The 24,889-nt window shown below is 39.2% G+C and overlaps 3 protein-coding genes across 4 annotated transcripts; 2 read left to right on the forward strand and 1 right to left on the reverse strand.

Moving 5' to 3' along the window:
• The first annotated feature begins 591 nt into the window (after positions 1-591).
• slc31a1 (solute carrier family 31 member 1) lies at positions 592-14,301 on the forward strand. The gene is made up of 5 exons (XM_072672763.1): positions 592-722; positions 8,312-8,441; positions 8,671-8,743; positions 10,816-10,984; positions 11,807-14,301. The coding sequence occupies exons 2-5, from the start codon at positions 8,316-8,318 to the stop codon at positions 12,006-12,008; spliced, it is 570 nt and encodes a 189-aa protein (XP_072528864.1). The 5' UTR covers positions 592-722; positions 8,312-8,315; the 3' UTR covers positions 12,009-14,301.
• On the reverse strand, positions 13,600-17,980 carry cdc26 (cell division cycle 26 homolog). Its single transcript, XM_072672776.1, has 3 exons — positions 17,740-17,980; positions 17,241-17,485; positions 13,600-14,793 (listed from the first exon to the last, which is right to left on the reverse strand). Exons 2-3 carry the CDS (start codon positions 17,319-17,321, stop codon positions 14,611-14,613), a joined length of 264 nt encoding a protein of 87 aa, XP_072528877.1. The 5' UTR covers positions 17,322-17,485; positions 17,740-17,980; the 3' UTR covers positions 13,600-14,610.
• Positions 17,698-23,729, forward strand: prpf4 (pre-mRNA splicing tri-snRNP complex factor PRPF4). Of its 2 annotated transcripts, none has more exons than XM_072672751.1 (14): positions 17,698-18,243; positions 18,439-18,636; positions 19,336-19,522; positions 19,655-19,742; positions 19,834-19,913; positions 20,257-20,350; positions 20,449-20,543; positions 20,668-20,726; positions 21,530-21,653; positions 21,742-21,831; positions 21,934-22,056; positions 22,513-22,620; positions 22,732-22,850; positions 23,314-23,729. In XM_072672751.1, exons 2-14 carry the CDS (start codon positions 18,474-18,476, stop codon positions 23,505-23,507), a joined length of 1,524 nt encoding a protein of 507 aa, XP_072528852.1. In that variant the 5' UTR covers positions 17,698-18,243; positions 18,439-18,473; the 3' UTR covers positions 23,508-23,729. The 2 variants fall into 2 exon arrangements, with proteins under 2 accessions (XP_072528852.1, XP_072528842.1); XM_072672741.1 differs by having other exon boundaries at positions 18,442-18,636.
• The last annotated feature ends 1,160 nt before the right edge of the window (positions 23,730-24,889 follow it).

The raw sequence follows: 24,889 nt of genomic DNA on the forward strand, positions 1-24,889 counted from the left end.
TATTTATTTATTTATTTATTTATTTATTTATTTATTTATTTATTTTTGCTAGGATATTTCCTCATCGACTTTCAGTGAGGAGTGAAATAACTCACTGTTTATGGATCATATTCTACACATTTATTCAGTTTATTGCTCAAAGAAAAAAACAGTATAAATATTTTGAAGTGAATCAATTTTTTAAAAGATCGGTCAAATCTAATCAAAACAGGTGTAAAGATGAGTGAAAAACTTGGGTGCATCGTCCCTCACAGTAGTACAAACACATATTTACAAAATAGAAATACAGAATAGAAATACAGAATAGAAATACTGAGTATTTACACATTATGCTCAATGTCGATCCATCTATCCCTAACAGCTGGACTAGGTGCATATACAGGTACACAACGTTACCTGGTAGCCAGATATTTTTTTTTAACGTTTTTATACAATTTCTATTTGACATAAATCAATGAATCAACAGTCCAGGCTGGGTGAGATCGTATAATTATTACGATTTATTTTTGGTGACAGCACAGAGGACTTTTATTATAGAAGGGGGCGGGCACTTTTTGTAGCTGGCTTCTTTTTACGCCATGTTACGTGACATTTTGTGAGCGTTGTGCGGCGCTGGTCGGAGCTGTGCGGGGTCTGGTGCCTCTCACACATCACAGCTTTTCGGGTTTTGAGGAAAGAAGCAAACGACCGCACTGCGAGGAGGGACTCGGTGGAGAGGGACGGTGAGTCACCGACCGTCCGCTTCACACTAGTTAGCTGTCAGGTGTAAAGGCGGGGCTTCCGTGTGTTTGACCTCTGTTTGCTGCTGCTGAGTTCAGATCAGCTGGTAGTTCTAGTTCTAGATGAGTTCTAGATAATCTGCTGTAGTGCTTTCAGGGAGGCTTGGGCTCACGGGAAACTGCCTAAACTACTAAAGCTGTGCTTTAAAGTCGGTCAGGTTTCACATCAGATTGTCTCCAGGTCCGCTATGTTTACTGACTGAGATTAGGAACTAATCTACCTGTTGGCAGCAGTGTGGCAGACCTGCCTGGGGAGCTTATCTGTCATACTTTATAGTAAAGACATGTCAAGTCCTCTTTGTTTGCAGTCCGATCAACCTCACAGTCCGATCAGCCTCGCTGTCCGATCAGCCTCGCAGTCCGATCAGCCTCGCAGTCCGATCAACCTCGCTGTCCGATCAGCCTCGCTGTCCGATCAGCCTCGCTGTCCGATCAGCCTCGCTGTCCGATCAGCCTCGCTGTCCATCAAGCCTCGCAGTCCGATCAGCCTCGCTGTCCGATCAGCCTCGCTGTCCGATCAGCCTCGCAGTCCATCAAGCCTCGCTGTCCGATCAGCCTCGCAGTCCGATCAGCCTCGCAGTCTAAGCTGGCTGGCTGGTATAGTCTCCTAGAGCCCTGCCTGAGGAGAGTCCACGTATCACAGAGCCCCTGAAGAAGAAACATAGTATTTAGGACCATAAGGACCATTTCTCTCAATTGCATAGAAATATATTTTTAAACATATTTATAAAACATACATCATATTTGTTGTCCTGCACTAATACCGTGTCTCTCCCCCCCCTCCCCCCTTTTCTTTTTGGACACCCGTAAACAACAGACCACTTATTCTCCTAACTCTAGGGAGCAAATTGCATGTTACAGCTCAGCTCATATGTCACCTCGCTCCCTGCAGCAGGACTGTCATTTAGCATCTTGTCTTTTATGTCTGCGCCTCTTAGTCTAACACTAGAATTAGATCAAGTCTGCTCAAACAGATTCATTTGAGGACACGTTTTACTAAAGCTGGGCAGTAGCACCTTATTTGACCTGATTTGATGTATTTCTGTGATGCCTCTTGTTATCGTGATGCACTATGTTTTTTTTCTGAGCTTTATGCAGTATTTCTTCCTTACAATAACAGCTTCACAGTCATGTTGATGGTACACCGACCCGTCACGGGGAGACGGGTGTCTCTGCTGTTGCCGCGCCGGGCCGGAACTCTGCGAGCTAACTTTAGGGTTTTAGCTGTACGAGACACGAGATACGAGACACTATTACGCTACATAATGCTGAATAACCCGAGTCATATTTGTTTAAATTCCTGTAATATTACCTGTAATATTAATCAACTGTGTCAGGGTGCATGATTCTTTCACCTTTGTGGAGTAATATTAATTACACTCTCCAACTGTCGGGGAAGCGCAGGAGCCAAAAATACCAGTTCTCGTATAATGCAGCTTTAAAGAAGTGTATTAAGAGCACTGGCTAACTGCGTGCATCAGTACAAGTAGTGCAGCAATTTGTGGGAAAAAACCCAAAACACTGTAATAAATATCTGACAGTATTTGAATAGCTGTTTTTTTAAACCTGCCACTACTGGTGCAGTTTGCCTGCATTTCAAAATATTGACTGAAATAGGCTTGTTCTGTATTTTGAAATGTGTTTATGTGTATATATGTATGTGTGTATGTATGTATATGTAAATGTAAATATTTATATCTACATATGATTTAAATATAAATATTTCAGTTATATGTTTCATAGGCCAATAACAAAGAAGTAATCAAGAAATGACTAATTAAAACTGTAACACTTTTAAATCTAAAACCAAATACATAATAAAATAATTTAATACAATAAAAATATTTAATTTGTAGGACATTTTGCATTTTACATTTGCAGATGTTTCGAGAAAAGATGTGTGTGTATATATATATATGCTTATATATATTCACCCACCCCTACATTTTACATTTTCAGAGTCGAATGAGAATGCTAAGTATTCAGTATTCAAGTAGAGTTCTCTTATGCTATTACTTTGTACTACTGTTTTTTTTTTACATATAATATTAATAATAAAAACTCCAGGTATGATAATGTCACTGTGGAGTAACCACCATGGCACTTGATCCATTGTGACATCACAAGTAAGTATGGGTGATGTCATAGTTGATTCAGACACTCATTAACAGCTTCATTATGACCTAGAAAACAAAAACACCAAAAAATGGTCAAGATGGGTACAACTGCAGCATTCGGACCCACAGCTCAGCGCAGGCAGTTCTGCACAGACATGCGCTTCATTACATGGTATATTTTGTATATTGCAAAAATAATCAGTGGTTCATTTTGCGAATCAGTTTGCTTGTTAGAAATTCTGCTTGGCAGTGTTTAGAGGAAAGCTCAAGTCTTTAATGAACTCATTTCGGAAGTTGCTTATATTTGGCTCAGTGTGGGAAGAATGCGGGACGGTAACAGTACTTCATTGTCTCTTTGTCGAGCTGCGACGGATTTTGACCATCCTCTGTGTTCTTCGGCTTTGAGCTGTGTTCTCATTGTGCTCCACTCCTACACAGGATGCTTTCACCCCAACAGTCTGTGAACTAACAATTGGAAACAGTTTCTTTTATCGGTAGGTTTGCCTGACCCTGAAGTTAGCTGCTTATTCACGGACAGATTTGTTTAAGGTTTAAGTAGCCAGTTGACGTTGACTCCTTATTGACTCCCTACTGATTCAGTAAATGAGGGCTAAATGTCAATATTTATATTTAAATACAAATATTTCAGTTATGTATATGATAAATATACACAAATAAAGAATATAATAAAGAAAGGACTAATTAAAACTGTAACACTCTTGTAAATATAAAACATGTAATTAAATACAATTAAAATATTTCATTTGTGGGAAATTTTGCATTTTACATTTGCAGATGTTTTCGAACAATGAAGACTGAACAAAAGACGTCATTTTATTTATTTATTTCTTTGGGGGTTTTGTATGTGTAGCATCCAATACAATAATAATGTATGTGATGTGTGTACTCCCGTAAATCGGCCCATTTCTATAAATCTGTCTCAGTTCTTGTATGTGTTAAGCACTTGTATGGAGAACTCGTGTCTGTATTAGGATTAACGTTCAGGCTATTGAGGTGTAAAGGCTCGTAGTTTTGTCGTTAAATCCCTGAGCTTACTGAGGAGGGGTAGATTAACACTGGTGAAGTCCAAGATCCAAGATCCCACACTTACCAGTTGGATTACATTTCGGCTTGGTTCAAGCATTTCTTGTATGAGAAGCCTTATTAAAGACCCTTTAGAACCTCTTTGCAACCCAAATAATTAATGGTACACGAAGAGAACCCCTCCTGTTTAATAAACTGAAGGACAAATAAAAGGGCTCTCTAATTCAGTATTTGAGCTGTTGAGGTTGTGAAACTCTGGATATGACCATGAGTGGAGTTGTTTGTTTGAGTTTTTACTTCGGGTTAAAACTGCTCTTTGTACCTCATCTAGCTCTCTGCTACATGCAAAAAGGTTGGCCACCCCAGAGCAGAGCGTAATATTCTCAGAAGTGAAAAAGGAATGGAAACAGCAGTGGAGTGTTTCACTCTTTAGAATAGTGGAAGGTGGTATTGATCAGTGTTATGGAGATATACTCTTAATATATCATGATGGGATTTGTTTTTGGAGGGCGTTAATAAAGATAAAGTAAAATTCAGGCTTATTTAGTACTGGGACTCTAACACTACACTAACAAATGTCTTACAGACGTGACATTTATTTAATTTTAAGAGAAGCAGAACGGATCAGAGTAGTCCAATCAAATCAAACTTTATTTGATTGGACTACTCTGATCTGTTCTGCTTCTCTTAAAATTAAATAAATAGAACCTGACACAGTATTGTATTTCAGACGGAAACTACATGTCCAGAAAGGAAACTGCTGTTTACCGGTGCATCTCTTTTTATTTAAAATTCTTTTTTTTTTTAAGTGTGAATCTGACTGTTGGTCTGTACCTTGAGTCCAAATGTCATGATGAATGGCCCAATAGAAATAATCCAATATGAGCTTTCTTATTTTTATTTTTATTTATTTATATTTTATATTGACTTTCATTGAAAGTTAAGAAGACATTTTCCTCCTCATTTTGGAGAAACAAGGTTCTAAATAGGTCTTTGCTTATAAAACAGTCTAATGCTTGGCAGCAGGGATGGCACTATTCTATGGAAGGTAGAAGATTCCTAACGCTTCTCTCTCGCCTTACTCTGTTATATGATCACACTAAGTGGTTTAATGTCTGCTAAAATCTCCTGTAAAATAGTCATTTTTGGGGGATTGGATATTTTGATCTGATAGCAACAGTATGTTTGAGTACTATAAGTTGTGGTAAACGTAATAATTAGATTTCTTGTATCAGATCCAGTCGGTGCTTCCCGCACGGCTGCATGTTGTACGTGCAAAGTCTCATAATTAGGCTTTATTGTACACCTCTTGAGTACGAAGGTCTTGGCATCCCATCATAAAGAGTAATGTTTGACAAGTTTCACAGTACAGCAGAGGATCGGGACTGCACTAATCCGTAAAGTCCGAGCTAAGATAAGATTGCGCATGCCTTTATCATCAGTTGGTGGTGTGGTTTATGGGCTAAATGGGCTGTAATGTTCTAATGTTCAAGTATTTGGAGTGTTGTGCAATTTATTCAGCGTTTTGTTCGGGTTTGGAGTTTGTGAAGTTTCTCAGGCTTGGTTGATGTCACTCTATACTACGCTGGCAATGTGGTCCTAAAGAGGAAGAGACGTATCAGACATATAATGGCAAGTTGTGTGAGTAGAAAGGGCCTTGTGATTGGCTCATTATCTGCTGAAGGAAATCAGAGGCAGAAGAAAGATCACATGAGGAGCTCAGTCATGAGAGATCAGCTTAGTGCGATCAGCCACTACTACGCTTGCTCTTGAGCGTTGGTGTACACCCCTGAGAGCTAAGGTACAGTTATCTAGATTACCTTTCGTTGGCCTCCTTTGCCTGTGAACTGAAGTTCAGCTCGTAAAGCCTCTGAGGAAAGCTGATAGGCTGTTATTATAGCATAGTGAAGTCGTACGGATTCCCGTCCTTCTTTGAGAGCTGCAGGGAGAGCTGACTTGGTAAGTGGGACTTTCTCTTTTGTTGCTAACAAGTTTGAGCAAGTGTATTATGTCTGAACAGGTCTGAACAGGTTGCCTGCACTTGGCGGGATATGTTGAATGCTTATACCCAAAGAAGTACTTGCCCCAGTTGGCAGTGGGCAGCACATTAACTGTTGGCTCTTGATCGCTTGAAATTCTGTATTTTTTTTTAGAAGACTTTTTAATCAGGTTGTTTTTTTTGTTTGTCCGTCTGCAAAATAAATTGATTCATATATGAATTTCCAAAATAGCAACCTATCCAACACTGAGATCATGCCTATTGTTTTAGGCACTTAAGCAAATTATTTCAAACCAGGTTTCACTTAAACTTTAAAGAAAATCATGTGAGCTAGGTTGAAGAACAAAGCTTGGTTCCAGGTTTCTCCTGGATGCCTCCAGCCAAAGCATGGATTTGTTCAGTTCCATCAGCAGCTCACCTGATTTAACACCATTAAGCACTGATTTACCAAACCAGGTGTTGGATGATAACTAATACTAGATAATACTAGACTCCCACGAGGAGAGCTTTGGAGATGTTTAAATGAACACAGGGCTGTAAAACCACTACTTCTTATATTAATTATATTTGTATTTATTCTACCATTAGTGTTTTACTGAGGAAAGGAAAACTAGTCAGAGTCAACTTTATTGTCAAACCTGCACTATGCAAAGGACATACACAGGGAATTGAAATTAAAAATAAAAAACATCAACATTTAAATAAACATTTATATAACATTAAGTCTAAGAAATGGTATTATAGTAATTTGTGGGAAAGTAAAAGTGTAAAGTGTTTGTGCAAATAAATAGAGGTCCTTGACATTGACATCAGATGTAAAGTGACATGCAGCAATTTACTTCTAAAGTGTGTATGTGTGTGTGTGTATTCAGTCATATATTCCCAAAGATAGCAATACACCAGAAATTAACCTGACCACACCTAATTCCAAGACCACCGTGCCCATCGTAGTACGTATATTCGCAAGCACCATTGCTGTTCAAGCAACGCATACGGAAGACGGTAAAATAGCCTGTTGGCGGGGTGTGAGATAGCAATGAACATCGCGATGCGCCTTGCGCAGGGTGTAAGATAGGGCCCTAACTGTCCAGATAAGGACCTCAGAAATTATGCCTAAAAACGTTGCACAGCAATGCATGTTATTATATACCTACCTACATACCTACAGTACTGTATCACCAATACACCCCATGGTTATCTTCAAAGGGTCTCTCAATTGTGTAGACATCTAAGCGTATCCCGTCTATTTTCCCGTTTGCTATTTTCTTTAGAGCGTAGTTGTTCTACTGAATTAAAGGCTCACTGTTTAAACATAAGGACATGCATCTTTGCAGCCATCTGTTTTAAGGTAAATTTGTATTTCTTCATGTGTTTTGGATTTTATTTACTATTATTTATTTATACTACAGACCAATCAGTGCAGTGTATTATTGAGCTCCCTCTGCATGTGGTCTGTAATAGTATTTCAGCCATGATTAAGATTCAGGAATAACAGAGCCAGGCGACGTTCGGACGATGTAGGATCGATTCTGGACCTCTTTATTTGCTCTGTCTCTCAGGGCTGATCTTTTCTGATGTGCAGTGTCTTCCCTCAGGCTGCGATAGACCTTTAGCAAAACACGTTTTATTCCCGTAATTGTTTTATATATGCCCCCATATTAGATTAAAGAGACCTTGGTCTCAGAGTGTGTTGCCTAGGGTTGCAAGCTGATTCAATAACGAGGGCCCTTCTGTGCTACTCAAGTGGCTGCTGTTTTTCCAACCACTCCTAGCCATGGCCATCGTAGACGTTCTGGTTTAAGATGTTTTACATCACTTTGAAGATGTGGCGTTTTTTTTTTCTTCTTCTTGAGGCTTCAACAAATACTTAACATTGTTCTTATCTACTGATGTAACAGCAGGTCATGAAAAAGTAACTTTGGCATTAGCCTTTATGCTTGCATTAGTTGGTAAAGACCGAGGAGGCATGGCCGACTCTGCGAATTATCCGTGTAGGACATCTGTGTGGTGCTGAGGGCAGATCATGGTGATTAGCTAGCCTCCTTTATAAGCTTATGCCACTTTTAAGAACACAATCCACCAGGTGCTCTTACCATACTGGAAAGCAGTCAGGCTGAATAAATACAGTTCAGTATAGCAGCAGCAGCAGCAGCAGCAGCAGCACATGAAGTACAGCCAGTATTCTGTGGAATTTCTTTGGAGAACCGAACTTAAGCCGTCTCACAGTATGTGGCTGTAAAGTATTCCAGAAGCTTTTCAGTACTGACAGTACTGTTGTGCCAAGTGCACATGTGGAATGTGTATGAAAATCTACGGAGGACTGTCGTGCTAGTTTAACGAGGTGGTGTTCTTCTTTGTCTTCTCATGTACAGGAACATGAATCATTCACACCATGATCACGGCACTATGCATCCCACAGCAGTCACAGACCCTCACGCAGACCACACAGTGGACCATGGATCAGGCTCTGGAGGCCATGAAGGCCATAAAGACATGACGATGGTCAGTAAATGCTGCACTGTGGTCATGACCATCATGAGTGAGCAGTCATGAATCTGCCCATATACTTTATATGCTATTAATATCAGATTACCACAAAAGGTTTTTCACAACTCTAACTACTGGTTTATAATATCATATGTATGGTCTAATGAAAAGCATTTTCTTTAAATGGTAATAATAATTATTGTAATTAATATTCTTGTCTTTTCGTTTGTTTTTATTCCTGCAGCAAATGACCTTTAACTTTGGGTACAAAGATGTAAAGCTGCTCTTTGCTGGGCTTGTCATCAACTCACCCGGAGGTTAGTCTGCATGAAATTTACACCTATCAGCCATAACATTTACAACACTGTCGGTGGCATGTGCCAAAGGGGTGAGCTACATTTAAGCAGCATGTGAACAGTCGTTTCTTGAAGGTGATGTGTTAAAAGCAGGAGAAATGGGTTAGCATAAGGATCTGAGCCACTTTGACAACTTGCAACAGGATCATAGACACCTAATGCTCATTGATGTGCTCCATAGAGGCCCCACCTCACAACTTGGGCCTGGCCCGCACTACAGGATTACAGGACTATAGGAGTCCCTCCACACAATCTGCTCTGAATGAAAAATCAGGAAAAAAATAGTGTAGGCACCTCCTATACTGTTTATCTGGGCAGTAAGAAATACTTTACTAGAGTTAAAGCTAGAAGTATTTTAATAAAGCCAAATAGTAATACTTCTGTGTAAATATCAAAGTGTTAACTATTTCTAAACTACTCCTTAATGAAGCCCGGTATTGTTTGTAGTTCATCTTCCTATCTCTAATTTTGTTAAAATGGATAAAACTGGTACTAGTGGTGGGTTTGAAGAAAGGCTGTGAGCATTGAAGAGAGCATTGAAAAGAAATCTGGTACCAAACCTCAAAAGATATCAAATATATAATATTTATGTATAATGTATATATATGTGTGTGTGTGTGTGTGTGTGTGTGTATATATACACATGTATGTGTATGTATGTGTGTATTTACCTCAAGCTCACAATACAGTATGTATGAGCCCTGCTGACTGTATCAGAAAAGTTCAGGCATGGCGTCACTGTCACATTTTACACCACAAAGTCAGCGTCCACCCCACACTACAGGAGACTGAGCTGTAATTATTAAACATCTTTACGATGCACAATCAGGGCAGCCCTGATTGCACTGGGTAAAGATCAGAGGACTAAAGATTGGATTATAGACGCCAAGCACTTCAGGTTAATCTGGCAAGAGCAAGTTAGGACTCCCCATTAAAACCTTTTGTCTTTTTAAATATATTTAAATATTTGGACATTTGATCTTAATTGAAACCATATTGAGAGATGGAGGGAATATAACTAAACCAATTTAGCTGAAGAAAAAATACTATTTTTTTTCCCCATGAGGACACCCCACATTTATTACTTTTATTATTACACTTCAAATGCTGAACATTAGAATGAGGTGCAGAACATTTAGCTGCAGATGATTAGAACATCATTGCTGGGGATTTTGGAGGAGACAGTCTTATTTAAACCTCAAGACATTTTGATTGGTTTGCTCTTTGATTGGTAAAGTGAGTGGAGTGGTATGACCATGGCCAGTTCTGAAGAGCTTTCTAAGGTCTTCAAAAAGAAGATTGCAGATGCAGAAGAGTCTGGAAAAAAATAAGTAATAGTAATTTTAATGGGGTGTGTGCAAGAAGGAAACCCTTTTCCAGAGAACACCTAGACCTTGACCAGGACATCGTGATCAATGGGCTTTGGACAGATGAATCCAAAGTTGAATTATTTGGACACTGTAACAGAGGACATAAACCAGACCCAGCATTTAAACATAAGAACCCCCATCAACCGTGATGCATGGAGGTAGACATTCATGGTTTGGACTGTCTTTCTGCAGTAGGGCCGGGAGAGATGTCAACCTATAATCCATTAGGAATTCGTTATCATATCAGAGGGAGCTTGAGGAAAATTAGACCATCTGTCTAAAAACAAAAGCTGAAAGACTTCTGCATGGAGGAGTGGGAACAACTTTCTCCCGGTTGATGTCTGAGACTGGTAGATCATTGGTTTAGTTATGTTACCTCCATCTATTAATATTGTTTAAATGTTCTTAAAAAGACATTATACAGAAAATACAGAAGTTCTTTTGAGAACCGTAAGTACAGTTAGATCCATATGTATTTGGACAGTAAGGATTAGTTTGGATTTGGTGCCAAGATTACAAAGAACGTAACCCTGAATTAGTGGAAATTGTAGTTTTCTGATGCAGTTTCTATATTCAATTGTGGCTTCCATATAGAAATGTACACTGCATTCTAGACACAGACTAGACTTCTTTCTATGACTAACTCTCCTGACCTCCTTTCAGAGATGGTAGGTGCCTGTATCGGGGTGTTTTTGTTGGCTGCATTCTACGAGGGACTGAAAATCGGTCGGGAAGTCCTGCTAAGGCGGAACCAAGTCAATGTGCGTTATAACTCCATGCCAGTGCCAGGAGCTGATGGCACTGTACTCATGGAAACTCACAAAACTGTTGGGTGAGTTGCCAGAGAGAGATGTCACACTCTTTCACTACTATTGAACCACAATGAAATTCAGTCTATAATTACTGTATACTGTTACAGTGACCCAATTAAATGTTTTGTAGTTTTGTGTCCTCTGTCCACCACCTCAGTGGATTTAAAATGAAGAAATCAAGATGTGATTGAAGCTTTAGTGCAAGACGTTTAACAGAAATATTGCATTAACCATTCAGGCTAAAGTAATTGGACAGTTGACTGACTGAAGCAGTTCCATGGTCAAGTGTGGCCTGTTCTCCTGTTAGTTTATGACACATTAAGGGCATAAAATGTCTGAAGTTGATTCTAAGTGTTGAATATGTATTTGGTTGCTGTTTATGGGAACTCTAAATATGCAGCCCAAAAAGGCAATGATGCTAGTGAGGGAGGTCTTCGATAAGCTTAGGACAACCAAGTTAGGCAACTTTGGTGGAGCTACAAGTCACAGCTCGTAGCCCCTAATCATATCAGTGTAAAATACAGTAATATCACTCAGTCCACACTTTTTTCACTTTTAGTGCCAGGGTTCTGTACCTTTAATCATGTAAAATACATGGGTACTACAAGGAGGATGAGGCCTAAACTGAGATTTGTCTTTACTGCAGTAAATTACACTCTCCACCTGTAGGGGGAGACCAGGAACGACACTCTAATGCTGCTTTAAGGTGCAATTAAACTCTAAAAATGTGTTTTTATCTACAACCATTTTTACAGACATACTCCCTGTAGCAGTTTGTGTGTGAGATCTTGAAATCGCAATTGCATTAAACCCCATTTTTCTCTGTTTCTTCACTCTCCCAGCCAACGGATGCTCAGCCTGGCACACTTGTTCCAGACAATACTGCATGTCATCCAGGTGGTGGTCAGCTACTTCCTAATGCTGGTGTTCATGACCTACAACGGCTACCTCTGCATCGCTGTAGCAGCGGGAGCTGGCGTGGGCTACTTCTTGTTCAGCTGGAGAAAGGCAGTGGTGGTGGACATTACGGAACACTGTCATTAACCTTACAATTGACCATGTTCTCTCTCTCTCTCTCTCTCTCTCTCTCTCTCTCTCTCTCTCGTTCCTCTCACACAAGCACATGTACACACCGTCTGAAGATCTGGAAAACGCATACATACACTGCCTATATTTACACCAGAACCTACGCCGCATAATGTATGCCAAAGCCCTCAGTGTTAGGATGATGAATCTATTATCCCCTCACAGTGGGGACAGACCCCTTTAACCAGTGGTCACTATTATTATTTTAAAAGGATTTCTTTTCTACTTTGAACTTTCTTTAAATCATTTTATTCCAGAACCAACACCTCATCTCATAGCCAACCTAAAAGTCCGCCCATGTGCTGTTGCTTAGTATTCAGCATCACCATGTTTCTTTCTCGATCATTAATTAAATCTTTTGTTATTCCTTAATTTCCGCACAATTCCTCCCTGCAGGTGCCGTGAGTAGTGTGTGCACTGCCTTACAGTCTACCTCTGAGTTTTTTGTGAAAGGCCATAACTGTCATTTGTTCTGCACTACATCTTTGAATCTGCTCCCCACAACCAGCAGGCCCTTGTCCATTGTATGGATTAATGTTATTTGGGATTTTGGTGAGGGAGCGCCTTATTAAACCTTTTGCCTTAAAATGACAGCGTACGCAGAAGGGCATCATCTAAGAAAATAGGCAAAACTCCACAGAGAGCTATGAAACATCAGAAAACACTAGTGGACTTTTGTTGGGTCAGTGTCGCACCTGGAACATGTTGCTGGAGATGCTAAACCAAGTCTTTTGGGGTTTTATTGTTTGCTTCATAGTTGTAGAACAGACTGATTGTAGGTTAATCAATGACCGGCCAGCTCTGCTCAGACAGAACACTGTAGTGCTAAACCATGCTTTCAAACCTGCTCATGACCATCTACTGTTTGCATGCACAGAGAGAGAGAGAGAGAGAGAGAGAGAGAGAGAGAGAGAGAGAGAGAGAGAGAGAGAGAGAGAGAGAGAGAGAGAGAGAGAGAGAGAGAGACACAGACAGACAGACAGACAGACAGACAGACAGACGATCCCACCTGGCAGGCAGGCTTTGGCAGTCAGTCTAAAGCTGAAATTTGCTCCCTGTGGAGTGTTTTTAAGTAAATACAGAGAATTAAGATATGTAGTTTATATCTGATGCCAGTGTCTGCTTTACGATTTCTTTTCATAATTTGTGTTTGTAACGTTCTACTACTGTAAACTTTACACATACTTATCACTATTTTTGCAATTTATTGACACAGGCCTATTCTCTCTCCTTTCCACATTGGTAGGTTTTATGTAACCTGACAAACAAATGTGTTGTAGCAACAGAAGGTGTAATTATTCTGTTTATTAGTAATATATCTGCTATTTAAATGAAGTGTCTGCTCTGTGCATTCCTTGCTGCAAGAAATGGGCATCACCTAGTTTTAACAACTTATTTGTTGTATGTGTGTTTTGGACTCCTGACTGATGGAATGTGCCTTTTTTCCATTTGGACTTAACAAGTGCAAGTCCTCAACTAAATACCTGCCTCGTTGTTCAGGATAAAAATAAAAAAAGAGGCACAGTTAGAGGCAGCCAGTATGGAGCATGGAGGGGTGGTGAATGGCGAATGCTTAATGAAGAATTCTGTTGTTGATTTATTGTAGTACATTTTATAATTCCTTGAAAAATAAAGTACACATTGCGTTTGTACCAGCTGCCAGAATAGTACTAGGAGACATTAGATTTCAGGTAATTTTCCCTCATGCTGCACTCTTTTAAATGAAGGTGCTTCAGATGGTTCTTTGAGCAAACCTTTTGAAGGCTTAAAGATTTTCCACTAGTCTGTAGTACAACCATGCTTCTTTGTGGAACCAAAAGTGGCTCTTCTATGGAGTCTCTTAAAGTGAAGTTATGAAATTACTGAGGAAGAACATGCCTGAAACACCCCTGATCCCTAATCTAACATCCTTTAAATACCATGGCTGTTTCTCTTAAATCAGCAAATTATCAGCAAAGAAGCATCTAAAGCACTAGTGTTTTAGGAGTATGGTAATGTTGGTCAATAAACAGAATGAAGAAGTGACTAAAACCTCAGCTGTGTTTACTTCCTTAGAGAATAACTGGAACTGTATCCTTTCTAATTTGGTCTTAGGTACTGAAACCAGATCAGTGTCTAGTAGAACTCTTTCTTCAGCTCAAATGTAGAATCAACTGTTACAACTGTTTACAATTCAGGCATACCTGCATAATCTGATCTACAGTACTGTAATCAATTATATCAATGGGATGTGATTAAAAGCATGATGTCACTCTGATTCCCTTGTCTTGTATATAAAAGCCTAATAGATTAAAATGAAGTACACAAACTAATGAGTTTACCTGAACGGTCCTGCTGAAATTTTGTAAGAAGGAGAGGACACTTTGGTAAATAGATGGACATTTTCATTTATCTCTAACAAACTGGAAACAAAGAACAAGGAGACAAGTTTTGCCTAGTTAGTCCTTACAAAATGCAGTGGCTACGACTCTGATCCTCTTCTTAGCCCATAGCAAAACAGGCTACTTTAGTCAGAAAGTCAGAATGACACTGTTGCACTTCACGTCATGATGTAAGTTGCTCAAAACTGAAGGTTTCCAAATAATGATGGTAGCGTGTTTGGCTTTGGGTGAGGTTTGTATCCGATTCGTTCGTGGATCATCTGTTCTCTGGTCTTGCCCTCAGCACCTCCTGAAGCACCGCTCATCTCGCTTGACGTTGGAACTCCAACCACATCCACTTCATCTCGCTGTTTCTTTCGACTCTTAAAAGAAAAGAAAAAAAGAAAATGTACTTCTTGCCTACTGAGAGTACAAAGTACACACATAACATGGCAGACATTTATGGCAAGCTGATTGAGCCTTAAATGTCACCACCGATACAGACCATAACTCCATAAAAGACCATACATTTTTTTTAATTTATGATTTTGTAGTTATTCAAATTTCAGTATGTCCAGTTTAAAAGTTTCACTAGTAACATTAGATCTACACAGATCTAGAAATGTAGACATTGTCATTTTATAAGGAGATATATTTGAATATTACAATGTCATTGTCTTTTAAACTAGCCATGAGTACATTTCAATGTCCATTTATAATATTTATTCTAACTGTATATTTATATAGAAGTTACTTTACCTATCATAATAGGTAATACAAATTTCTAATTTATTTCACAAAACATTTGTATCTTATTGAGTTTGTAATGTGTTTTAGTATAAAAATAATTAATAAAAAAATATTTTAAAGTCAACAATAACTTTATTTATTTCAAACTTATAAATACTGAAGATTTTTTTTTATTTTGGTCCACAAAAGTTCTGTCATCTATGTTACTAACAGGATTCCTCCAAACATCACAATGTCAATTCCTCTGTGGTGGGCATACTAAACACACTGAGGGGAGTGTCCGCACCCCCCCCACCCAATATTTCACCCATAACAGCACACTGTCAATGAGTATATTATTTGCCTGCCAGCTTGTCAATGTGACATACACAGTTAGAAATACAACTTTACAACAATTTAATGATATGTTACAATGTTAACCTGTATGATGTTAACGAAAAACGACGTGGTCAGTCAGACAAGGCCTACCACTGAACTTATGCACATCCACACAGGCTGGTGTTTTGCACATCTCTTTGTGCAAAGTATTTAAATGACCTGTATGGTAGTTTTATCATAAATAATAGCCATGTCTTTAATGACTAAATAAATATGCTTAATATATCACATGTCAAATTGGAAGGGACAAAAAGAAAGACCCATGTTAGCATGATCTACATGGAGCTTTTTTTTATTATCTATAATTACATGATAATTTTTACTAGTAAGAAGTCAATTTAAAAGATCAACACTTATGTTCACAAGTACAAATCTTAATTCCAGATATCTACACCCTTTGGAAAGTAACAAGTCTAGTTTTAGATAGCAACAATATTATTACTAGTACACATTTATTGAATATGATAACTAGTCAACACTGAATTAGATATTATAGATAGATAGATAGATAGATAGACAGCTAGATATATGGATATATAGATGGATAGATGGATGGATAGATGGATATATAGATGGATGGATATATAGATGGATGGATATATAGATAGATAGATAGATAGATGGATATATAGATGGATGGATAGATAGATGGATAGATAGATGGATAGATAGATATATGGATAGATAGATGGATGTATATAGATAGATAGATAGATAGATTTTACTAGTAAGAAGTCAATTTAAAAGATCAACACTTATGTTCACAAGTACAAATCTTAATTCCAGATATCTACACCCTTTGGAAAGTAACAAGTCTAGTTTTAGATAGCAACAATATTATTACTAGTACACATTTATTGAATATGATAACTAGTCAACACTGAATTAGATATTATAGATAGATAGATAGATAGATAGACAGCTAGATATGCGGATATATAGATGGATAGATGGATGGATAGATGGATATATAGATGGATGGATATATAGATGGATGTATATAGATAGATAGATAGATAGATAGATAGACAGCTAGATATATGGATATATAGATGGATGGATATATAGATGGATGGATATATAGACAGCTAGATATATGGATATATAGATGGATGGATGGATAGATAGATAGATAGATAGATAGACAGACAGCTAGATATATGGATTTATAGATGGATGGATAGATAGATGGATATATAGATGGATGGATAGATAGATGGATGGATAGATAGATGGATGGATAGATAGATGGATGGATAGATAGATGGATGGATAGATAGATAGATGGATATATAGATAGATGGATATATAGATGGATGGATATATAGATGGATGGATATATAGATAGATAGATAGATAGATAGATAGATAGATAGATAGACAGCTAGATATATGGATATATAGATAGATAGATAGATAGATAGACAGCTAGATATATGGATATATAGATAGATAAATAGATAGATAGATAGATAGATAGATAGATAGGATTTGCACTAGTTGGAATTCATTTACTGATATGTGAACCTGGACTTTCTACAAGTCACAACTGCAGTGTAGAAATAAAGTGTAGAGAAATAAAGAACTGTAGATATCTTTCATTTCACTTGTTTAAACGGCTGATATCTGATTATATCTGATCTTACAGTTTCACTAGGATACACAGCATTGCAGAGACCACAGATGTTGATATGGTAGCTACCTCAAGCTCCTTCTTCACTCCCTCAAACTCCTCCGTGTCGTCCAGCTTCAGCTCCAGTCGTGTTGGCTTTCGGCGAAGCATCCTGTTACAACACCGGACGATATGAGCGCTATGCCTGGCTCTGAACACGCTGTTTATCGGCACCCTGCGACTGTTTCCGCTGCAAAACGACTGCGCAGCACGGCGTTAGCAATAAGCTGTCACCGATGCATCAAGCAGGAGCTCATCTTCAGCACGACAGCTAGCTTAAAAAAGAAACTCCTTATTAAAGGACTTGGAAAGGAAACACATCCAGTATCAGAATGCTGTTGTGCTCCTGTAACAGCAAGCTCGCGCTAGCTAGCTATTAGCTCTACACACAAAGCGGTGGGGTTCTAGATAGCTATACAGATACACAGCAATATCGAGAACTAGCTTGACTAAATGTCTGAAGTATAAATATCAATATTTCCACATTTTCGTTAGGAAAACGCTCTCTAAACGTATGGCGTTAACTCACAAACACCAAGTTGGCGGTTGTTGCCTCTGCCGGAAGTTGGTAGCTAGTTAGCTAAGGGCTTCTGGGAAATGTAGTTCTTCGTTTATTGTGTCTCATCGAGTGCCAAATCTAGCACAATTTCTGTGTATATATACCGCAAGCTAACAACAGTGAAGGCTGATTGATCTGGGGAGAAAGTCCAAAGCCTCCCTAGGTCCACAAAAAACGTCTGTCCCACAGAAACTAGTGTGTACGATTTGTCCCCGCTAGATGTCCCTGCGACGAAAAGCGCTGCTTTCTTCAGCTGAAGCTGTGACGACTTCCTGTGCGCCGCACAAATCGTGCTGGTTTTGTCGTAGTGCGACGCATGAACCTCAACTTTGGTGCGATTTTGAATGAAAGTATGATGTTTTGAGCCTCTGGGCTGACTGAAGATCGTGCGGTGTTCGTGGTAGGTCTTGTAAACTCATCATACAGCTGAAAGCTGCTGGATTAACGCGTTTTCTCGGCCAGGTTGGTGTTGAGGTGAGTTGTCTGCACTCGGTGCGTTTTTAGAAGTGCATGGTTTATTGCAGTTTGTTTAGGAAACAGTATCAGAAAGTTGACAAAATGTGTAAATAGTGAAATTGCAAATTAAAAGTATCTTACTTTAACTAAACTAGCTCTATTAGTACTTGATAAACCTTTGCTGCTCTTCCTAAACCCGCCTGTTCCCTCAAGCAGGTGGTGCCGAGCTCAGTTGAGCCATTCAAAACATGTCGGATGAAGATGAAGCCCCACTGGTGAAAAAGTCTCGGATCTTCTATGGAAGTCTTGAAGAAAGGGAGAGGGAGCGTATTAGCCGCGAGGGAGCTGCTGGCTCGGGGAAAGATGCCATCAAAGCTGGAATTGAAGCTGGCAATATTAACATCTCCAGTGGTAAGACCTTAATGAGAATAATCTGCCTTTCTTAAAGTCACTTAACAACAAGAGTGATGAGGGAGACCCAGGTTTTAGCAACTGCTTACTGCAGGAGAACAATGGAAGTTTTGAGAACTGAAGAGCAGAGATGGAGAGACAGTTGTGATGGCTTCCGTAGTTTGGAGATCATGACACTGAAAGATCTGCTCACCAGTAAACACGGTCACAAAGTTGTCTTCTTTCTTACAACATGGCTACAACGCTGTCATGAAGTTGTAGTGCTGTTCATGTTGTCTCAAAAAGGTTGTCACATTAGATATGGTATATGGACAAAGGTTTTGGGACACTCATTCATTGTTCCTTCTGAAATCAAGAGTAAAGCAATAATAGCATTATCCTGTTTTTGTTGTAGTAACTGAATTATAATGGTAGAGAGAAATCCAGGATCACAATAATAAGTGTATGGGCAAGAGAAGTAGAAGTAGCCTGGTGGTGATGCTAAGATCAGATCATATTTAAGTAATTATTAACATGATGCCTTTCTTAAAGGTAAATATTAGGGAAATATGTCAAATGCTATATAAAGTCAGTAATGCTTTCCCTGGCTTGTCTCTATTGTTAATTATTGATACTGCCTTCATTTATTTATTTATTTATTTATTTAGTTATTTATTTACAACTTTTGTCAGCTGTGCAATCTGTGCATTTGTTTTCCAGGTGAGTCACTAGAGATAGAGGATCGTGTGAATGAGCGACAGGCAGAGGTCTTGGCTGAATTTGAGCGGCGGAAAAGAGCCCGACAAATTACGGTGTCAACTGATGATGCTGAAGTCAAAGCTTGCCTGCGTGCTCTTGGAGAACCGATTACGGTGTTTGGTGAGGGGCCTGCGGAGAGGCGAGAAAGGTGAGTGCCCAGTGCAACACCACCACCACCACTACTACTACTACTGCTACCCCCACCAGTCACCAGGCTGTCTACCTTTGACTTTATGATTGTATTCTCTAACTTATTAGTTAATCCAACATTTCTTCACAGGTTGAGGAATATCTTGTCAGTAGTGGGTCCTGATGCCCTGAAGAAATCCAAGAAGGATGAAGAGAAAGCAAAGCATTCTCAAGAGGATGTATGGGAACTTTTTTTTTTTCTTTTTTGTCACATGGTAACATAGTATGGTAACAAGTTATTGACTGAGCCTGTTCTTGTGTCATGTTCAGTCTCAGCAGACATGGTACCATGAAGGCCCTGACTCGCTGAAGGAGGCACGTCTTTGGCTGGCCAAATATTCACTTCCCAAGTAAGCACAGCTCAGGAGTGGATTAAAGGGTTAAAATCTCTGTTTTAAGAAGTTGTGTAGCAGTGTTTTAATTCAAAATAATTACAGCACACTTATTTCAAAAGCTTCGAACTGTTTTCGAATTTCAGCTTCAAGTTGATTCAGAATAACAGCTTTTGTTTAATCAATTCGCACTACATGGTCAAAAGTATTGGGACATGAGCTCATTCATGTCTTCTGTTTCTTCTCAAATCAAGGGTATTAAAAAGTTTATCCTGCCTTTGTTGGAATAACTGTCTCTACTGCCCAGGGAAGAGTTTTATTAGGTTTTGGAGCATTGCTGAAAATGTTTGTTTGTCCTCAGAGCTGTGCAGAGGTTAGACCAAGCCCGTGCTCAGAAAGAAATTCCAGAGTCTACACGAACAGTGCGGCAACAAGAGCTTCACAAGACCCTCAGGGTAGGGTGGTACTACTGTGCTCAGCACCACTTATGCAGTACCCAAGTACCACTGTTGCACTGATGTAATGATTTCTTCATTTCTTTTTTCTTCATTAGAACCTGAACAACTTCTGCAGTCAGATAGGAGACGATCGTCCAATATCCTATTGCCAGTTCAGTCCGAACTCTAAACTGCTGGTGACTGCTTCTTGGTGGGTCTCTCTGTCCCTGTCTCTCTCTCTCTGTCTAATTAGTTGCTGTCCAATGAAAAACATATGTCTACCATGTAAACCTTTTTTATTTTTTTATTTTTTTATTAAAATGTTTATTTTATAGGAGCGGCCTGTGCAAGCTCTGGACTGTCCCAGACTGTAGCCTTGTCCGTACATTAAGGGGTGAGTAATGAGTAATTTCTTTACTGACCTATTAGATTAAGGGTGTGTTTATACTTGTTGTTCGGTTCTCTTGGTCCGGACCAAGCAAGAAAATGATACATAGTAACATTGTAGTCTGGTTTGCTTTGCGTTCATACTGACGTATCAGTTATTGCAATTGAACCACAAGAGGAAAAAATGAGACGTCTACATAAGGCAGGAGTGTTCGTAGGTCCTGCGTGATGCATTTAATAAGCATATAAAAACTTTAAATAAATAAAACTTTGACTTGATCAGTATTAAACCACCGTTTTGATAATGGACATGTGCTGATTTGTTTACGAATGACCTGTGTCAAAGCTGTAAAATTTAACATTGTGGCTCACGTCTTTACTAAGGCAACTACACTTATGAATGCTATTCTAATAGTGGCTAGTTTAAAAAACGTGTGTGTGTCTGTGTGTGTTCACACTTACTCCTAAGCACCACACTAACAAAGCAAAGCTGACAAGTACAAAAACACCCTAAGAGGCTGGAATTTGGCACTTAATTATGAACGTACATACAGAAGCAGAGCATTCCACCCCATTGTTGATACCGATATCAAAAACCTATAATTTAACTTCATATATATTATTATTAATTATTTTCCCATTATAATTGGTTTCAGTATTTCTGTAACTTAACCAAAGCGTGCACTTTCATGCAGGTGTACAGAGGTGAAATTACAAAAGTTGTCGCTGTCTAAATACTTACAGACCCCACTGTATATCGACTACCTGTACAGTATATGCAGCATCTCTAATTTGAATCCTCCCCTGTAGGTCACAATACCAATGTTGGAGCCATTAGCTTCCACCCTCAGGCCACACTCACTCTTGACGAGTCGAATGTCAACATGGCTTCCTGTGCTGCGGATGGATCTGTTAAACTGTGGAGTTTGGACAGGTTTGTGGCTGTAGATGTGTTCTAGCTTATTGCTGTGTTGTTTTCTGTTCCCTACCTAACTTAATACTTTACTGTTCCTTATCTGCAGTGATGAGCCTGTTGCAGACATTGAAGGCCACTCTATGAGGGTAGCTCGTGTAGCATGGCACCCATCTGGGCGCTTTCTGGGCACAACTTGGTGAGTATATGATGTGGATTTTGATGACAGACCTATGTCATGGCCATTTCTTAAAATGACAGAACCTTACTTACTAACGTCTTTACTTTTGTTCACTCTCAGTTATGATAACTCATGGAGACTGTGGGATCTGGAGGTCCAGGAGGAGATCCTCCATCAGGAAGGCCACAGTAAAGGCGTCCATGACATGGATTTTCATCCTGATGGTTCTTTAGCAGGAACTGGGTGAGGGAATAATACTGAACACTGATGTACTCTACAGCTTTGTCTCAGGTTTACAACCAAATATCCAAAGCACAAAATGATTGTTTTTCTGTGAATAGTAAAATCATTATTTCAGTTATTTTAGTTATTTGGGTTCCAAACTGTAAGTCTGATCCACTGTGAAGATATTTGTTAATAGCTCGTTGACCATTACACTTGTAACAATTGGTGAGCTTTAAGACTTTAATTAAAGGTGAATTGGTTTGCTCCACATAGCTCTGATTGTTGCCTCCAACAGCAAAGAGCTCATTTTGAGCTTAGTGAGCCAGACCTGTTCACCCATTGTATATGAGCTACAACAACTGTAGTTTGTTGTATTTAAAAAGTTGAGTTTAGGAAGAACACAGGCAGCAATTGCAAAGGAATACTTGTCATTTGAGAATTGTCTCTGTATTTCTCAATACCCTGTGTGCCCAGTGGCCTGGACTCTTTTGGTCGCATATGGGACTTGAGGACCGGTCGCTGTGTCATGTTCCTGGAGGGGCATCTCAAAGAAATATACGGGATCAACTTCTCCCCGAACGGGTAAAGCAGAACAATGAAAATTGAGGATCTCATCTGGCCAAAAACATGTAATGTAACTGCAGGGCATTATTTGTAAGAATTTAATTGTATCCTTACATTGTCTGATTGTAGTTTTCATCTGGCCACGGGGAGTGGGGACAACACATGTAAAGTGTGGGACCTGCGGAGGAGAAGGTGTATATACACTATCCCTGCTCATCAGAATCTACTGTCTTCAGTCAAGTTTCAACGTAAGTTTGTCAGCAGTTGTAAAAGGACACTTAAAAACAACACCACTATGATTACATCTAGAAATGGTAGGACCCTACTATTGTTTGAGATATAGATAGAAATGTTAAATATTAATGAGTAGCAATGTTTTTTTTCTGTCTTTCTTTAAAAATCATCTAAGCATGATTATAATTTTGTATTCATTTCTATTTAGAGCTAATTATGTACATCTCAGTATCTTCTCCATCTGTACCAGGGGTTGGTTGGGAAAGAGAGGAAGGAAGAAAGAGTGAAAAGCAAAGAGAGCACTTTTTTCCTCTCTCTTTCTTTCTCTCTCACTATACAGCACGCATGTTTTTAACAGTGAAGCTCGAAGAGGCTATTGGTGCTCTGGGATCACAGATGTTGCTAATCACCAGCTTGGTAAATGATGATAAATGTGTATTACACAGTGGTGTTTTTTTTTTTATTTTACTGTTACAGCGACGGACGGTCATTTCTTGCTGACTGGTGCTTATGACAATACGGCTAAAGTGTGGACCCACCCAGGCTGGTCACCTCTAAAGACCCTTGCAGGGCATGAGGGCAAGGTGATGGGACTGGATATGTCTCCTGATGGACAACTTATTGCCACCTGCTCCTACGATCGCACCTTCAAACTCTGGGTATCCGAGTAAGGACAATGAGGCTGTCTATGTGTCTGTATTGGAGCGGACACATTAGAGTAATTGGTGATGTTTGTTTTTAATTACACCATTTTTCATTCAAAGTCCATCATATTTTTTCATGTATTGGTCAACAGTTGTTTAGATATTTTGAATATTTTGTGAGGTTAATTTCAGCTGTTTTGCCTCTCTGTAGATCCTCTTGTACTGCCTTTATTAAAAACAAGAACACAATTAGGCATTTACATGTCTTTTTTTTTTTAGCCAAGCCAAATGTTTTCTTTGTCCTGTTGTAAAGGTCTTAAACATGTGTATTTCCTGTGGGTGCTGTACATTATATATATTTACAGGTAACAAATGAAAGACATATTAGAATAAATTAGTGGATATGACATTCAGATGCTTCTAGACAGGTTCTAAATGTCCTACCATGCCCTGTGGCATGTATAAAGCTCATGAAAAGGCGGTCCAAGTCACCTTGAATTACTGAATTAAATTTGAGGAAATGAAGATGAAAGGATGGCTTTAAAAGACAGTCCACTGTCTGTCATTGTCAGTCATATATGTTTACTGTGGGCGAAGGTATTCACAGTGAGCAGCTCAGTGGAAAATAAGCAAGCTTATTTTTGTAGTCTTTGGTAGCAAAACCAAACTAAGAGGATACCATACTGAGAACAACTCAGCAAGGATGCTTAGGACTGTTATGTGAATTAAATAGCTAAATATCTATTTACAACACTGATCCGAACACCCTCCTGGACTTGGTGTGTCTGTTTACTAGTGTGGTTAATCCAGCACAATGTTAGCTAGTGTAAGCTAAAATCAGCACAACATACAACATGATGGTACCACTTCACCTATAAAAGAAAGCAAATGAAAATGAGCTAATCTGAGTTGACTACAGAACAGAGTTGATCACAAAATACCTCCAAAATGGGCATCAGTAAGAAAGGCTGCTAAAAGCAACTGTGGGACCTATTTAAAATGACATCTTGCTTTAGACGGGGAAAAACATTGGTAAATAGTTTTGGAAATTGTGGTCGAAAGTTCACAGTCAGAGATTTTAATTAAGAGGAACTTGATTAAGAGGAACTGAAGAGTTCCTTAGGAATGTCAGGACAGGACATGATCACACTGTCAGCAAGAAGAGTCCATCCACAGCTACACCAAGATATGATAAGCGATTATAGCAGAGTTGCCGTGCCCAAAGCCCTCACAACAAAGATAAATTCCCATTTTGAGAGTGTAAAAACCATAGGCACTGGTCTACACAGAAAGACAGCATGCTGAGTCATCCTTTACCATATTCTCTACGAGTGGCTGTGTGTGTGTGCACATCACAGGCCTGAATGCTTGGCCCTACAGTGAGGAAGTCAGGTGGCTCTTAGGCTGTG

Source organism: Salminus brasiliensis, chromosome 1 (genome assembly GCF_030463535.1).
Source record: "Salminus brasiliensis chromosome 1, fSalBra1.hap2, whole genome shotgun sequence".
NCBI classification, from domain to species: Eukaryota; Metazoa; Chordata; class Actinopteri; order Characiformes; family Bryconidae; genus Salminus; species Salminus brasiliensis.